Here is an 18,933-nt window from a genome sequence, read left to right as displayed (position 1 = left end):
TTGGAAAAAGACATAGAATCTGGACAGGACCTGGGCAGTGGGTATCATAAGCAAAATAGAGTGAGGGTGATATATATGTGAACAAATGTACACAACAGATGATCTGGACTATTTTATAGGGAGTCAGGTGATAATAACTATGTAAATATATGTTGAAGCCAGGTAGTGTGTAACCTGAGTGCCAGTCTTTCATATCATACTTTATTAATAGCGAGCCATGAGTCTTTTTGGTGCATATGACAAAATACAAGTGTTGTTTAGAATGTATTAGGCTGTGTGATTAGAATAAACTGGAGGCTTACAGAACATGTGAAAAATTAAAACAATCTTCCAAGTGAAAGGTTGTAAAGAACAATATTAATATAGGAGGTGAAGAGATAATATATATGGAACTTTGAGGGAGGGTATAGCCATAAATATAAGGAGTATAGTTTTAGTCTACTGACTTTTATGTATCTGCAAGACATCTATGTGATCAAGCATAGAACTGAAAATACAAAACTGGCATCTGGGTAGGGTCAGAACCTGAACTGAAAGTTTAAGAATCAATATAGGAAGGTCTGAGTAGAAAGGATCACACAGAGGATAGCAATTGAAAAGTAAATAAATAAAGCTCAGAGCTGAACTTGGAAGGATATCTCTGCTTAGTATGTAAGGAAGCAGGTTAGGATGTACAGACATTTTTGAGGGAAAAATTCCAGGGCAAAGCAATGGTTCAGAGTCCAGAAAGATGATTTTGAAATCCTTGTGTTCATCATCATTATCTCACACTGCAAAATCAAGTGAGGTAGGGAGTGGGCTTGGAGGAAGAGCACATTGGACTTGGTTATTGCAGGTCAGTGGTAATGTTGGAAGTTTGCAAGTTTAGCAGAGTGAGGACAGAAGCTCACTGCAGGGAGATATGAAGAGCATGTAAGACACACAGAGTGACACAGAAACCTTGGGTAGAAAGTTTATTGAGGCTTACTGTGAAAAGAAACAAAAAAAAAAAACCTGGGGGAGAGCAAAAGAGCTGAATGGAGGTGATTATCATCAGCATTAGCATCATCATTATACTATTTTATTATAGAAAATAAATGTATATGCTCTAAAAAGCACAAGTAGCCGGCAAGAGGTACCAGAAATCAAAGATATTTAAGAGTTCAGAGCATAGTGATTTGGCAACAAAACAGCTTTTTGCTTTGCAAAGGAGAAAGATTACCTCATTCTAGAAGTCTGGATAAAAAAGAAAAAGTATAGGGTGAGATTTTGAGGTAGACAGGACAGTGACGCCATTTCTGACGTCCTTGGTTTTCACAGGTAAATACATGGAGCTTGGGGCTCTTTAAAAAGTGAGGATAGTGTTGCGTAGTCGTGAGCAGTGTTTCAGGAGAGATGAATGAGGGGCCTGCTGTGTTTCAAAGATGACTAGCTCTGTACTCCAGACTTGCCCTTTGGTATGTTTAACTAAAGATTAAATCTTAACTTGATATTTAATAAATTCTCTCAAAAGGCATTTCAGTTTTTTTCTGTGATAATCATTTCACTACTTTGTTTCACTGTTTTTAAACTTTTTTCAGTTAATTGGGAGTTAAAAATATTTCAGATGCTGTGGAGTTTTTATTTTAGATACCAAAAGCAGATTTTTTTTTTAAAACAGAGTTTTTAAAACAAAGGTCATAGTTGAATTGACATTCCCAAATAATTGATTTGCTATGCTTTTTTCCCAATTTTTGAAAATTATCTTTATAGATAGATGATAGGTTTTGTTTTGAAATATTCAGAGCAAATTATCATGTCAAAATTAAATGCATATTTACATGACCAATCATAGCATCAACAGAAAAACAAAGTGCCTTTACATTGATGTACATGGAAGGTGAATTTTGTCTGCTGTTAACCCTAAGTATAACCTATTAACCAGAGCTGAGTTTTTTTACCTATTGCAGTTATGGAGGACAACATTTTGACAGTCTTAGGATATCCAGAAACAGGAGCTAGTTGGGTGGGTGTGGGGAGGTTAGTGTAGGGCTAGGGATCTGGGCTTGAGTGGGTCTTTCAATGTGAGAAGCAGCTTAGAGTTGGGCATATTTCATGATATAGTATCTTAAGATTGGTGGACAAAGAGGCAGGCATCTTGAAGTTAGTATTAAGTAAACAGGTGTTTGATAATTAAGAAATTTGCTCAGTTTCAAGAGCTTCTTATTCAGATAAATTAATTTTCATGGAGTTCCTGAAGAAAGTTGTTTGTATGCTTTTACATTTATTTTCGTGGGCAAGAACATGTAGTAACTCAAAATAAAATCTTATACATGTAGGCTGCTTTGGTTCTTGGTCCTGACATTTGGGGTGGATATGGAGGCCTCAGTTTTCAATTTCATTAGCAAATTGAGAACTGAACTGTTCTGTGAAGTGCTTTACTACCTGCTTTGTGTGGAAGAGGTAGAAAATAAAGGGTTGCACTTATCTGAATGATCTTAACCTAAAACATACTACTATGTTTTCCCTTTCTTTAGATACATTAAGGAAAAGGGGGATAGGCGGAAATGACAGTAATAATAATCATTTAGGGAGACAACACTAAAAATATACTCTCGGAGCTCAGGATGGAGAGGCTAGATGGTGATTCTGTCTTGTCACACCTTTTCATTTTTAAAAAAAACTGACTGAATCAAATATGTGTTCAGGATAATTGACTCTTAACTTTCAATGAGCTGAAAAGGAGGAAAGATTATTTAATCAAAGTACTGTGTAGACATGCATAATACTGTGTTTTAAGAATATTTCAAGTAACACTTACCTTAATCTTCCTGTGTTAATGCACTCTACTCATTGCTCTTATTCACTCGTATTTCATTACTTAATATTAAGCAAAATATGACATGACAATTTTGAAATCTAGTTCCAGAAAGTAATTTATTAATGCAATAACAGGAGTATCAAAATGGGAAATTCCACTAGTGATTATAAATCAAACATTAAAGTAGGATAAATATGAGACCCAGAAGACCACATTTTAAAGACCAGGAAAAAAATTAAACAGAATTAATAAAGGCAGATATTAGATGCTTTTAAAATAATTCATGCAGAAATCTGTACTAAATTTTAAGCCAGGGAATTACACTTCATTTAAAAAAGTTTCTCCTTCTAAGTCAACATTGAGAGTCTAATAGGAAAATTTACAAGTGTGCAGATCTAAAGGTATTTATAAATCTCAAATCTCTATAGATTTTTTCAAGTCTAAATAATTATTCAGCAGAATTTACTTTTAAAATATTAATTTAGTTTTTATCTTCTCAAACAAGCTTCACTTCCTTCTACTTTGGTTCTAAGGGGAACAAAAGTTAAATTTCCTTTTTCTACACCTCATACAGTCCATCACTGGCTTAGGATTTTCTCTTACTGTGAGACTGGGGGGCCATATGTCACTCATCCTTTCCATTGAAGATGAACCATCATTCATACTACAGTTGCTCTCTGATCTCTTCTTCCCTAAGCCCACAGACTTCATCCCTGTATAGAATTCTGTTGTGTGCTTGCCTCCTAGAAGAAGACCCACTCATTGATGGCTTTTGGCTTTATTTATCTTCACTGTGCAGTAGAAGGGGGAAAGTCCTTTTTCTCTTAATTTCTAGTGAAAATATTATAAGGATGACTTGTTAAGACATGCTCTTTGGCTCTTCTTGCTTATCAATGATGGCAGTTTCCATCAATATCACAAAGTGGTCCAGAATTGAGAATGTCAAGAAAAATAACAGAGGTGTTGATTGAGGTTGGACTCTTTGTTGAAGGAGCATTAATTGAGAGCAGGAAGACAGAAGACCAGAATTAGCTGGCAAAACCAAATGAATAACACAGGCGACCAGCGTTGCTGTTGAGCTATGACCATAAATACAGGATAGAAAAGAAAGGGAAGAGAGGAAAGGAATATAAATCAAAGCAAATATTTATTATTTGTGTAGAGCTGTTATTTGTTCTACATCACTAGAATAGACAACAGGTAAAGTTAATGATAGTAGAACCCAGTTTATTTATAGCTGATGAAAGTTCAGAAGGTGATACAAGGCCTTATTTTAAATATCACATAGGATTATCTTTCTGCCCATACAGTCTGCTTCAGATAATAACTTGAAAATCTATCTTTGTCTCTTTTCCTCCTTTCTTAATACACCATTTTTCCCCTGATCCAACGTGTCAATGTCCCTATTGAGCTCAAGAACTACTGGCCTCCTGTGCTATCCTTATAGCATTTTTGCTAGTATTGATCACTTCTCATCATATAATTCCTAGGTATAGCTTTTTGTAATACTGAAATAACTAGAGAACAAGTCTGAAAATCTTGTTCTATGTGAAGTGTCAGACATTTCCATAAAACCTTCATAACCCACTATGCAGTACTTGTTCACGCTTATGCAACTGAAGACATTTGGGTTCTGAGAAATTGTGTCTTGTATAACTTCATTTACTGAGGATAGTGGACCCAAACTGCTTCAATATTGCCTTTCTTCTAAGAATGGGCAGAGGGTTAGCAAGGTGCAATATCATGTAAAGGGTTAGAATTGATTAAAACTGGAAAGAAGATTATTATTAAAAAAAAAACCATTCAAGTCTGCTTTCATTTGGGTAACTTCCCTTTAACATACAACCACATACACATACATGTATGTGTAATATATAATATATATGTACATTACACATGTGGAATATATAATACATATATATGTGTGTAATTTATACATATATATGTATAATATATATAGTGTAATATATATTATATATTGTTCAACTCCTTTGACCAAGAAGCAAGTGATTTTCTTTAAGTTAGAAGATAAAAATTCATGACTACTTAGTGTTCCAGCCAGTGTAATTCTTTATATTGGCATTACTACATTGGCATTACATTATTTATATTGTATTTATAAATAATTGAATTTATTTTTCTTCAGACTGGACATATCTCTCTTCTACTCAAAAACAATAACTACTTCCTATCATTGGATATGTTTATATTTCTTTCATTTTGTTATTATTCAGCTTGAAAATACTTAGATCCTTTTAGATCCATATTATTCATTTTAAAAAGGATCATTATACTTAATTAGATTATTAAGATGATTTCCAACTCTTAGTCATCAAAGAAGTATCAAACTTTGCACATACCATCTATGTACATTCAATGGAGTAGAAATAAAGTAACATACTTTTCAGCAAAGATTGGGATATTTCTTTTATATTCATTTAGGAAAAACAACATTGAATCTACCATGAATATTTAGCTTGTTTAATATTTTCTCTACGTTAGATGAATGTGAAAATGAATATATATTTATATTTAACTCCTGGCAGTTTTCCCTTGTGTTGATACTTTCAATCTGAGGAATTATTCTCTTTTTTTAAGATTTTATTTATTTATTTGAGAGAAAGAGAGTGAACATGAGCCGGGCAGGGGCAGAGGGAAAGGGAGAAGCAGACTCCCTGCTGAACAGGGAGCCCTACCCAGGGTTGGATCCCGGGATCCTGAGATCATGACCTGAGCCAAAGTCAGATGCTTCACCAACTGAACCACCCAGGCATCCATGAGGTATTCTTAAGCTGATTTAATTTGCTGACAAATGTGGCTGAATTGAACTGAAATGAAGACATCAAAAAATAAATAAAATGAAGACATCATTTTCCTAAAGTTGACAAAGATGATACAGGGGCATGCTAGCAGTCAGAGATTTTGATCTGTGATCACACAGGCCAGATAAAATATCAGGGACAAAATTCCCAAAGCTAAGGAGAAAGGGTGGGTAGGAATTGAGTAAGAAAGGAGACAGGAAAAGTCTTCATGAGGGTGGTCTGGTAGGAGTAGCTTAGAATGGTGTGGCTTTATGGTAAACTGGCAGCCCTTGTTGTCCCTTTAACTGGATCATGCATCAGTAACAGTAACATGGAAACTGGAGGCACTTTGTCCCTTCTTTCCATCTCAGAATGGGCAGCAGATTTTCCATATTTTAATTAATTTTCAGTTGTTAAGCCAGAAACCTGAGTGGCCCCTTTCACTAACCCTGTTTTCACCGCACAATAGACCATGTGCTAGTCAGGCTTCCTGATCACTAAAGAAGATTAATGTGAGCCAAGTACAAAAATTTGCTCAGGTTATTAAAGGCTAACAGTGATTGTTCTAATGTGTCTGCTTATTATGCACATTTTCTCCTCTACAGTTTATTATATTACCTAGTCAATGTGTTTGTCAATTGTTAATATCTTTGTTGTTGCAGATACAGATGTGGTGTATAAAAGCGAGAATGGACATGTCATTAAACTGAATATAGAAACAAATGCCACCACATTATTATTGGAAAACACAACTTTTGTAAGTAATGAAAAATTAATTACTTTATGCATTTCAGTATTGTTTAGAATGCTCTCTAGGTGCACATAATTTTTTTCTTCTTCAGCTCCAGCACCTGCAAAACATTTCAGGCAAAAAGTTAGGGCTTGGCATATCATTAGAATCAGTACATCGATTAAAAGGAAATGCCCATGTGCCCATCTGCTTCATGTCTCCCCTTTTTAGTCAATGAGTAAATGTCTCCAAGAATAAAATTTCCCTAGAATCAATGTTTCTTCCAATATTTCCTATGTAAGATCACTCATACGGATGTGAAGATTAAAAAAAAAATCTAACACAAGTTATCACAACCTTTTTCTCCCTCTTTACTTTTCATTCTTTCTGACTTCTAATTTTGTTGTAGTTTTCTGGATCAAGCAGAAGGCAGACTTTCTAAAACTGGCTTTCTGCTGGGGCTGATGTGTTTTACTTTTATAATTTAGGCTTCTACCATTTTCATTTTACTTCTCCAGAGTCACTGGTTAGCCTGACAGTGTTTAAATAACAGAATGTATTTATTTTGCTCTTACAAAAAAATATGAATTTTGTCTTTCTTGTAAATTCAGTCTTCTTAAGGTGGATTTACCTATGATTACCTACAGAGTGAGTGTTAATGAATTAACTTTTGCAGAAATTCAAAATTTAGCTGTCAAACACCACTGAAAAACAGTGTGTAGTTATTCACTCATGGTTTTATATAATCAAAAGTTCAATATATTGCCTATTAAATGAACTCATAGGATACAGAGAAAACGTACTCCAAGGCCTCAGAGGATTTTCCATGCAAATTAAATCAGTGAGCACAAATCATCAGCTCCCTTTTTTTTTTTTCTTATTTCTACTTGTACATTTGGAATAGACATCTAGACTTCATGTTTTTTATAGGATGGCCAGGTGAAAGATATGGACTGGACCCTTCTGTTGTTTAGTGTTTTTATATATTAAGAAAATATGGTCATTGAAATTAGGAAGTGCTTATATAGTTATGCATCTATTAGGCTAAATTAAACCAAACAGCTGATGTACTTTAGTAATTAGAGCAACAAGTAACAGAATAAAGACATTTTTGTTTTTAAACTAATTGGTTAATTCACAGATATCAGAGAAACAGCTACTCAGAATGCAACTCTTCATAGCCCTTGTGGAATGCTGAGGATAGAACCCAGATTGCTCACTTTGTAAAAATACGGATTTCCTTGGGGAAGATAATACTAACCCTAATGAAAAAGTTTAATAAATGTTTAGAGCAGTGTCTGTTATTTCTTAATTGGATGGTCCTCTGTGGTCCTAGAGAAAAGGCTAAGGAATCATCAAGGTATGTTAAAATGAATGGGGAAAAAAAAGCCCTCAGTAGGACAAAAGGCAGAAGGCAGGAGTTGGTAATGAGGAGAGGGTATACTGAAGATTTGCTGATTAAAGTCAATATGAATTGATTTTCAATAAAATTAGTTTTGGGGGAAAAAAACTAAATATCTTATTTTTATTTTTTTTTTATCACACAGTATCATTTTTGAGGGGGAGTATAGGCCTTCAGTGGCCAAGCATTTAAGTTAGGTATAGACACTCAGTACATGAATATTCAGTTATGTGATAATTCCTTTTTTTTTTTTTTTTGTGATAATTCCTTATTGATCATTCCCTTTATACAGGTTAATGAGGTCTTCACCTCATTAGGTGGACCTAATCTATGGTCATAGATTATGTATTTTTTTTCAGCATTTGGTCCTTACTTCCTTAGCCTCTATGATACATCAAAAAATAAACAAAAATAAATAAAATCTTGTGGCTTTACTACATTATCCCAGTTCTTTTGTTGGTCCCTCACACCACCCCCAGCTCACCTCATTGTAGTTTCTCCATGTACTGATTAATACCATTTTATCTTTGTGCGTGTGTGCTTAATCTGTTTAAATCCTTTTGAGGTCTATTTCTACTCTCTTTTATGTAGGCAGTGACTCTTAATTACCAGAGTCATATTTAGTAAATATTCTAATTTACTGATCTTCTAAGATTCATAGGCTCCCTAAAGACATTTATCTCACAACACAGATAATTAAGCAATTTCTAAGTCCTAGAGGTGTCAGAATTCAGTGGTGGTGGGGGAGGTGCACGGATAAGGGATTAGAGTATGGCATATATTTGCAACCAGTTAACTCAAAACTGTAAAAAATAAAAAAATACAAATACCATGATTCCACATCTCTTCAGAGGAACTCATTTAATCATTTCTTCCCCACTCCAAGATAGCATTATTAAATGTAGTCGTCTTTTCAAAGCTCATGCTAGGCTAAAGTCTGGGTTTACTTTCTCTCAAAGGCCATTCTGTTGGAAAAAAATCTCTTACTAGAGCATAAGAATTTTATTCGTATTGCAGATTTTTCATTGAGCAATTATCAATATTTTAATTAGAATCATAATTAGCTAAGATCACTATAAAAGCTTTGTAATAAAAGTGCCAAGTCAATTAAGAAAATAAACATATTATTGATAGAAAGTGATAATATAATAGCCTATTATTTAGTAGGACATATTTTTCTAAAATGTGACAGGCAGTTTATTTTAAAAATTAAGATAACACCACATTGTCATTTCCCTCTTAAAAACATTTTAAATATGAATAGTGGGTACTTTTAGCTATGTAATCATGGTTAGCAGACTCCATGAGTAACAATAATGTTGGACGTGGCTGTCAAAAATAAAAGTAAATCATTTTCCTGAAATAATTGTCTTAAGGCTTCTTTTGGATTCAAGATAGGTGGATTTCTAATGAAGGAGGAAATTAAAGGGTATATAACTTTTTGAAGAAGAGTTATGCAAAAGGAGTGCTTTAGCCCCAAAACTGCTCTTCATCATTTTTGAGTGTTTGAAAATGTTATCTCTTAAAGCCAGAACTATTTCAAGCAAAACCTCATTCACAGTGACATGATGAGGAAATGTTTCATAAGTATTAGCTATATGTACTCTTTCTGCTGTCAGTAAATTGAATATCACCAGTGGTCTTAGCAGAAAACACCAGCAGCCATAAACAGTTCTATCAAATCACTTTTTGACATTAGGAGGGAATTGGAAATGGGTCTAATGCACTTATATGGAAATGGGTAACTGATGTATAAGACTCTCACGTCTTTTTGACTCTGAAAATCTGCAGAGCTTTTAAAAACATGCTATAAAAATAGCCCAAAACAGAGGAAAGAAATTCATATTTGGCAGCAGAATGATTCCAAGGAAAATGTTAGCTACACATTTTGGGGGTCCAACTGTCTTTTTATAGTCCATTCCAAGATAGTAGGTTTGATTAGAACCAGGGAATATTTATTGACTTAGGCATAGAGATAGCATCCATTGGCTTGCATGCCATCATAATATTTGTATTTGTTTATTTTTAATTTGTTCTGCCATTGGGTATGTGGGGGTGGAGGGAATAGATCCAACTCTATTTTACCACCACAAAATCAAGGAACTTATTTTCTGATTCATGTTTAAGGAAATAAGTGCCCTATGGAAAAAAATTCTGTGGTACCAGTAAATACTTACTGGATAAAGGCACCCAAAATTTCACGTCTTAAAATTTGAAATAAAGGTAAGCCCTTGGTGATGGGCCCTCAGTGTTGTATATAAGATGAATCACTAAATTCTATACCTGAAACTAATATTACACTGTATGTTAAGTAACTGGAATTTACATAAAAAACTTGGAAAAAAATTGAACTACAGAAAGGTTATTAGAAAGTTCTGACTGGCCAAATGGTTTTACACGTTGGCTGCAATCATAGAGAATTTGTTGTTGTTGTTTTTAAAGATCTGACTTTGGCAGTATGTGTTGGCATCCTAGTAGTGAATGGTATCAGTAGTGTAGCTAATACTGATTGGCCAATGAAGTCACAGGAACCGCACACCTACACAGTTGCCATGTACACAATACAGTTATCTTCCTTTAGACCAGTGGTTCTCAATTGGGGGTAATTTTATCAGGAGACAATTGGCAACTCTGAAGACATTCTTGATTGTTATGGCTGGAGGTGGGGAGTGTGCCACGGGAATCTAGTGAATAGAGGTCAGAGATGCTGTTAAACATTCTACAACGCTCAAGACAGCTCCTTACAACAACAACAAAGTTATCTAGCTGTAAATGTCAGTAGTGCCAAGTTTTCAAGATCCAGGTCGAGGCAGGGATACCAGGGAAACCATGAGATGATTCAAAGGTAGATTTTTCTTTTTTTTTTTTTTTTAATTTTTTTAAAATTTTTTTAAAGATTTTATTTATTTATTTGAGAGAGAGAATGACATAGAGAGCATGAGAGAGAGGAGGGTCAGAGGGAGAAGCAGACTCCCCACCGAGCAGGGAGCCCGATGCGGGACTCGATCCCGGGACTCCAGGATCATGACCTGAGCCGAAGGCAGTCGCTTAACCAACTGAGCCACCCAGGTGCCCACAAAGGTAGATTTTTCAAGGTGAGATCAAAGCAGTGGTTCTTTTTGTCAGAAATTTTTTAAATTTTATTATGTTGTGTTAATCACCATACAGTATCTCATTAGTTTTTGATGTAGTGTTCCATGATTCATTGTTTGCGTATAACACCCAGTTCTCCATTCAGTATGTAATCTGAGGCTTCCAGCTTCATTTCTTGAGACATATTTCTTCTTTTTTATGGACCAGTCTGTGAAGAAGACCAGCGGGCATGAGTATAATCACATGGCCTTGGATTCCTCTTCTGTGGATAGCTAAAAGTATGACCCCAGTTTTCTTATAGTTTTCTGGGGATACTTCTAATTGAGATATTTTGTTGTTGTTGTTCAGGCAAGTTGGTATCAGTTACTGGCTATTGTCAATTCCTTTGACCATGAAACAAGTAATTTTCTCTAAGTTAGAAGATAAAAACTGATGACTATTTAGTGTTCCAGTCAGTGTAATTCTTTACATTGGCATTACTACATTGGCATTATATTATTTATATTGTGTTTATAAATTTATATTGTGTTTATAAATAATTGAATTTATTTGTCTTCAGACTGGACATATCTCTCTTCTACCCCAAAGCAGTAACTACTCCCTATCATTGGATACATTCATGTTTCTTTCATTTTTTTATTATTCAGCTTTGAAAATATTTAGATCCTTTTATATACATATTATTCATTTTAAAAAGGATCATTATATTTAATTAGATTATTTAGATAATTTCCATCTCTTAGTCCTCAAAGAAGCATCAAACTTTACACATACCATCTATGTACATTCAAGTGAATAGAAATAACAATATTTTTCAGCAAAGATTGGAATATTTCTTTTATATTCACTTAGGGAAGAGAACATTGAACCTACTATGTATATTTAGCTTGTTTAAAATTTTCTTTAAGTTGGATGAATCTGAAAATGATTTCCTGCATAGTTTTAAAAGTGATGGTTGTCAAAACAGGAAAATCAGAAAGAAAAATTTTTATTCTTACCCTGGAAGTCTCCTCAAGGACAAATTTAAAATGTGAGAACAGATAATTCTTGTCTCCATATGTTTGCGAGTATGACATGATTACTCTAAAATTCCATACAGTTATTCATACAGTTCCCCATAGGTGAGAAACACTCTAAGAGAGATCACTCCATTTTCTATTTCACCCTTAATTAGCACTGTGAATGATCCAGGAAACAGATGCTATAAACATATTTATTCACTGGGATGAAGTATCTTGGATGGTATAATCGTTTTTGTCCTGAGTAGCGTTGTTACTAATAAAAAGTATCAACAGCTCTATTAATTGTTATGAAGATTCTTAAATGTCATCCTTGACAGGAACCAAAATTTTCTAAATAATATATCTAAAAGTCTTCTTTGTATGGAGTAAAATACCACTTCTTATTAAACATCACTTATTTAACCCTTTGAAAAAGAGCTTATTTCAACTATATCCAATATATCCTCTTAAATATGTACAATAAAATTATTACAAATCCAGTATTTACTTCTGTAAAGATTCTTATTTAGAATCCCTGGGACTGGGGTGTAAATTGTTTTGATGTGTGTCAGATAGGATGAGAATATAGCTGGCAGCCAGATTTATTGCAATTAATTACAATTATTTTGGAATTCAGCTTCCTGAGAAGTCAGTGCTCTGAATTGTATCTGAGACCAATCAGTCTGTTTTGAGTATTTCGAGGCTCTGGTTATGTGCCCTTGACCATCTGATGAATATTTCTGCCTTTCATTTTCTTTCAGAAGAATTTTATATTTGGCTACATCCCAGTCATGGAAAGCCAATTAGACATTTTAAAAAATACTAATAATGAAAAACCCCATTCTTCTATTAATTCATGGTGGAATTTGAGCAAGAAAAATGCATTTTAAGAGACCTTTGAAGGTTTTCAAGTTGATAATACTGGGATTTTCTTCCTTTTCTTTGTCTTTTTTTTTTTTTTTTTTTGAGTTTCAGAAACTTCGGCCTGTGCACTTTGTTAATGGAGAACTATTCATTAAGCAGAACTTTGTAACTAACCATTTATAGTAAAGAGTACAGATATTTTCATAGTACACTGTGAATATAGTAAATTAGTATTTTGGTTTGTTTATGGAACATAATGTAGGGCATTCAGCATTCAGCAAACATTAAATGATAATGGCAGCCTATTACAGAGCTAGAAAGCATTCTCCCTGTCTTCCACTTTGGTTTCAATAAAAAGAAACTGAGACTCAGAGAAATAAAGTGACTTGCTTGATGCTTCTAGTAGAGTCTTAAGACTAGAATACAAATTCCTTGACTCTTGGTCTAACGTTGCTCTCATATACCTAGATGAGTTTTTCATTCAAAATCCCTTTTAAGAAAATGTAAAATAAATTAAAATTCCTTAATATCTTTGTATAAGGAGTTTCTATATGTATTTGTATATTTATTTTTATTTTTCATTTTTTTGTTAGTCACCATACAATCATTTATTACTTAAAACTTTTACAAAAGATACTTGAATTAAAGAAATATATATGTTTATATGTGTGTGTGAGAATACACACACACACACACACACGTATTTCTTTTACCATCAGCTAATCAGGAAGAAAGCAGTAGACATTAAATGGAAAAGCACTGGACGCTGAATGGAAAAGAAAAAATAAAGGGAAAATATAATTTAAATGATTTTATTTGCCTTAGCTTGGCTGAAGTCACCATATTTGTTTTTAGCGTATTTTGGATTTTCAGTGACTATCTCCTATGTCATCATTCTTTCCATGCAATTATTTTCAATTCTTTTGGAAATGCTGCCTATTGAGAAACAACCTTATCTGTATTACACACAGACACACACACACACACCACCACCACCACCATCAAGCCACTCACCACCCTGCTTTTCTTCTCTTTTATCCTTTGATGGATATGTCTGAAAAAAATCTAGTCTACATTTGAGATTCTTCCTTCTCTTAAAAGCTTACAGAGAGTTTTCTCCCTCTCTGTTTTTATAATATTGCTGCATCATTATTAAAATGACTCATCATATCTTAGTTTATTAATTCACTTGCCAACAAATTATTGAGCCCCTGCTATGTATCAGATAAGATTCCAGGTTCTGGGGATACATGTTGAACAAGGCAGCCTTGTTATATGAGCAATTGCAGCTGGTATTAAGTCCTTGAAAAAAAAAAAGTAGCATGGAGTGAAGGTTAGAAAAGGATCAGGTGTCCAGGAAAGGTCCACCGTGGAGACAACATTCCAAGGTTAGGATGAAGAGTTTTGTAGGCTCAAAAAAGAATAATTACAAAGAACCTTGGGTGGGAACTGTATAGATCTATTTTAAGAATAGAAAATACATAAGTAATGGAGAATGTAAAGAATGGTACTGGATGAACCCAGTGAAATAATTATGAGAAAAATTAATGTTGTTTTATAGGCCAAGGTTTTGTTTTATAAGCAATAGGTACACTTTAAAGAAAGTGGTGATACCTGAGTCACATTTTAAAAGAACACTCTGCTATGTGAGGAATATATTCTAGGGATGTTAAAGTAGAAATTGTAAGACCACTTTGAAGGCTACAGCAATGGTATTTCTCTCATTGAGAAGATTCAGGGCTTGAACGAGAATGGACTAACAGAAAAGATGCAAAGTACGTGGATCAAGGATTTGTTTGAGGATAGAGTGGACAGGTTTTTGTCTAACTGCTTTGTATCTTTCAGAAATAGAGGAATCAACATTGTGTCTTAGCTTTTAAAATGGCATTAAGTCGTCAATTCTATTTTAATGTTTTCCAACTAATCTTGACATTAAGATCTATTTAGTGTTCAGTTGTTATATGTGTATGTTTATATTTGTTTTTTGTATATAACAGTACAATAAAGGGATTTCTGTGTCTTGGTTAAAAAAGATTTGTGGCAAATTTAGGAAGTTTACATAGATTGTTGAAATTCAATCCATCATCTCCTGGGTGTTAAAAATGTACATTTTTTTAAAAAATGTACTATTTTAATTATAATTGATCGGATCATTCAGTACTTTTTTTAAGCATTTAAATTCCAGTTAGCATACAATGTAATATTAGTTTCAGATGTATAGTACAGTGATTCAACACTCCCATACAACCCAGTGCTCATCACAAGTGTACTCCTTAATCCCATCACCTATTTATCCATCATCCCACACACCTCTCCTCTTATAACCATCAGTTTGTTCTCTATAGCTAAGAGCCTGTTTCTTGGTTTGCCTCCTTCTCTCTTTTTTCCCCCCTTTGCTCATTTGCTTTGTTTCTTAAGTTCCACATCTGAGTGAAATCATATGGTATTTGTCTTTCTCTGACTTCTTTTGCTTATCATAATACTCTAGCTCCATCCATGTTGTTACAAATGGCAAGATTTCATTCTTTCTTATGAATGAGTAATATTCCATTGTATATATACACACCACATCCTCTTTATTCATTCATCAGCCATTGGACACTTGGACTGTTTCCATAATTTGGCTATTGTAGATAATGCTGCTATAAACATCGGGATGCATTTGGATTAGTATTTTTGTATTCTTTGAGTAAATACCTAGTAGTGTGGCTGTTGGATCGTAGGGTAGTTCTATTTTTAACTTTTTGTGGAGCCTTCATGTTGTTTTCCAGAGCGGCTGCACCAGTTTGCATTTCCACCAACAATGCAAAAGGGTTTCCCTTTGTCCACATCCTTGCCAATACCTGCTGTTTCTTTTGTTGTTGATTTTAGCCATTGACAGCTGTGAGGTGATACCTCATTAGTTTTGATTTGTATTTCCCTGAGGATCAGTTATGTTGAACATCTTTTCATGTGTCTATTGGCAATCTGAATGTCTTCTCCGGAAAAATGTCTATCATGTGTTCTGCCCATTTTTAATGGGATTATTCATTTTTGGGGTGTTGAGTTGTATAATTTCTTTATATATTTTAGATCTTAACCCTTTTCCAGATATGTCATTTGCAAATATCTTCTCCCATTCTATAGATTGCCTTTTACTTTTGTTCTTTGCTGTGCAGAAGATTTTTATTTTGATGAAGTACCAACAGTTTATTTTTGTTTTTATTTCCCTTATCTCAGGAGATGTGTCTAGAAAGAAGTTGCTACGACCGACGTCAAAGAGGTTACTGCCTGTGTTCTCCTCTAGGATTTGTATGGTTTTATGTCTCATATTTAGGTCTTTAATCTGTTTTGAATTTGTTTTTGCATATGGTGTAAGAAAGTGGTCCAGTTTCTTTGTTTTGCATGTTGCTGTCCAGGTTTCCCAACACCATTTGTTGCAGAGATTCTTTTTCCCATTGCATATTCTTTCCTGCTTTGTTGAAGATTAATTGACCATATAGTTGTGGGTTCATTACTGAGTTTTCTATTCTGTTCTATTGATCTATGAGTCTATTTTTGTGCCAGTGCCATACTGTTTGGTTACTACAGCTTTGTAATATAACTTGAAGTCTGAAATTGTGATGCCTCCAGCTTTGCTTTTTTTTTTCAAGGTTGCTTTGGGTATCTGGGATCTGTTGTGGTCCCAAACAAATTTTAGGATTGTTTGTTGTAGCTCTCTGAAAATTGCTGTGGGTATTTTGATAGGGATTGCATTAAGTATGTAGATTGCTTTGAGTAGTATAAACATTTTAACAATATTTGTTCTTCCAAACCATGAGCGCAGAATATTTTTCCACTTCTTTGTGTCATCTTCAATTTCTTTCATCAGTATTTTATAGTTTTCAGAGTACAAGTCTTTCATCTCCTTGGTTGGGTTTATTCCTAGGTATGTTTTTTGGTGTAGCTGTAAATGGGATTAATTCCTTAATTTCTATTACTGCTGCTTCATTAATTGGTATACAGAAATGCAACAGATTTCTGTATGTTGATTTTGTATCCTGTGCCTTTACTGAACTTGTGTATCAGTTCTAGCAGTTTTTTTTGTGGTGTCTTTTTGGTTTTCTATATAGAATATCAGGTTCCTTGATTGAAATCTTAAAATTAAAACTTTAATTTCAAAAGAGTTAAATAGATGGTTACTATAATTAATGAAGTTGTTATTGATTTAGAAATCCAGAAATATGTAAGCTTATTCAAAGATAAATTTGATGATATTTTGATTAAGCAGTGATGATACATTTTTATACCTTTCATTAAACTTCTCACTACTTTATGAATATCTTAAGAGAAGAAGCTAACCAAGACTTACTCAATTTTGTGTTTTCAGTGACTAACAATGAAGGCATAGCCCTGAGTAGACACTTAGTGCACATTTTATGAATGTTTTTTATTTATTTTCTTTTTCCACATCATATCATTTTTCTAAATATTGGATTCATAGTGGTCCATTAGAGAATGTAGGAGAAAAATGAGATTTAATTAACTCTCCTAAAATTTGAATCAGCTGAAAAAAGGATAATTTATAAACCAAAATAATAATTTTTGCCACTCACTTAAGGTGTGAGCCCATCAGATTGCAAGCAAGTAAAAAGATCTTCCAATTATTGAAATGAACAGTATTTATTTTCAGCAAAGATTGAAAGATAGTAAACAATTACTTGATTCTTTGCAACATATTTTTATTATTTTGACACATTGTTAATTCATAGGATATCCAAGAAATATATATACATATAAGAAGCTTCATTTCATCCTCTAATATATTCATTGCTTATTAGACATTGAAAGAAATGTCCCTTCCACCTTAGTTTCAGGAAAATCTATTCATCTTTTTTTTTTATGTTAATCACCATACATTACATCATTAGTTTTTGATGTAGTGTTCCATGATTCATTGTTTGCATATAACACCCAGTGCTCCATTCAGTACGTGCCTTCTTTAATACCCATCATCAGGCTAACCCATCCCCCCACCCCCCTAACCCTCTAGAACCTTCAGTTTATTCATCTCTTAATTGATATATGATAAGCAAAATATGACTCCTATAATTGATTTTTCCCCTAACTTTTGGCTGTGGGAAAACTAGAGCTGAATTGAAGTTTAATTTTAACAATTGGGAAGGAAATTAAACCATGGAAATTTCACTAAATCCTCTGACTTCATCACACTACTCTTCAATTTCTTTTTTTTCCTAATTTCCTTCTCTTTCATCTTCTCCCCCCGAGTCCCCTGTGTGTGTGTGTGTGTGTGTGTGTCTGTGTGTTGTGTGTTTATAATAGCTTTATTGAGATACTTCACATACATAATTTTCACCCATTTCAAATGTACAGTTCATTGTTTTTAGTATACTCACAGAGTTGTGCAACCATCATTGCAGTCTAATTTTAGAGTTTTCTTCAGCGGCCCCTAAAGTAACCTCTACACACTAGCAGTCTTTCTCCTGGACTCTCCCTCTGCAGCTTCCTGCAACTATTAGTCTACTTTGTATCTCTGCAGATTTGTGTATTCTCTACATTTCAGATAAATGAAATATACAGTATGTGGTCTTTTATGACTACTTTCACTTAGTACAATATGTTAGGGTTTATTTATGTTTTAGGATATATCAATACTTCATTCTTTTTATTGTTAAATAATATTCCATTGTGTGATATGCTACTTTTGTTTATCCATTCATTAGTTAATGGACATTTGAATTGGTTCATTTTTTTGAGGGATGAGAAGAGGGGCAGAGGGAGAAGGAGAGAGAGGGAACCCTAAGCAAGCTACAAGCCCAGTGTAGAGCCCGACTCAGGGCTCAGTCTCACAACCCTGAGATCATGTCCTGAGACAAAATCAAGAGTCAGATACTTAACTGAGTGAGCTATTATGAATAATATTTCTGCAAACATTTGTATGCAAGTTTTGTGTAGGCACATGTTTTCATTGTTCTTAACATACTTCTACTATTGTCGAGTATCATTCTGGATCATATGGTAACTCTGTGTTTAGCATTTTGAAGAACTATGAAATTATTTTCCAAAGTGGTTGCACCTATTTACCTTTTCACTAGCAGTATGAGAGGAACCAGATTTCTTCACATCTTTGTCAGTGCTGCTTCTTGTCTTTTTTATTGAAGCCATCTTAGTGTATAGGAAGTGGTATATTACTGTCTTTTTGATTTGCATTCCTTCATTTACTAAGGATGTTAGCATGTTTTCATGTGCTTATTGGCCATTTGAATATCTTCTTTAGAGAAATT

At 33.9% G+C, this 18,933-nt stretch overlaps 1 protein-coding gene across 1 annotated transcript in view; it reads left to right on the top strand.

Moving 5' to 3' along the window:
- The window catches only part of LOC135363795 (inactive dipeptidyl peptidase 10-like), a 340,497-nt gene that overhangs the window by 305,273 nt on the left and 16,291 nt on the right, over positions 1 to 18,933 (top strand). Inside the window, exon 4 of the mRNA XM_064585816.1 lies at positions 6,243 to 6,337. Coding sequence (XP_064441886.1) covers positions 6,243 to 6,337 — 95 coding nt within the window. The remainder of the gene's footprint in view (positions 1 to 6,242; positions 6,338 to 18,933) is intronic.

The sequence above is a fragment of the Mirounga angustirostris genome, unplaced genomic scaffold, assembly GCF_029215605.1.
Source record: "Mirounga angustirostris isolate CCGP_5_RB_7025 unplaced genomic scaffold, mMirAng1.0.hap1 SCAF_3, whole genome shotgun sequence".
NCBI lineage: Eukaryota > Metazoa > Chordata > Mammalia > Carnivora > Phocidae > Mirounga > Mirounga angustirostris.
This window is presented reverse-complemented; position numbering and strand designations above follow the sequence as displayed.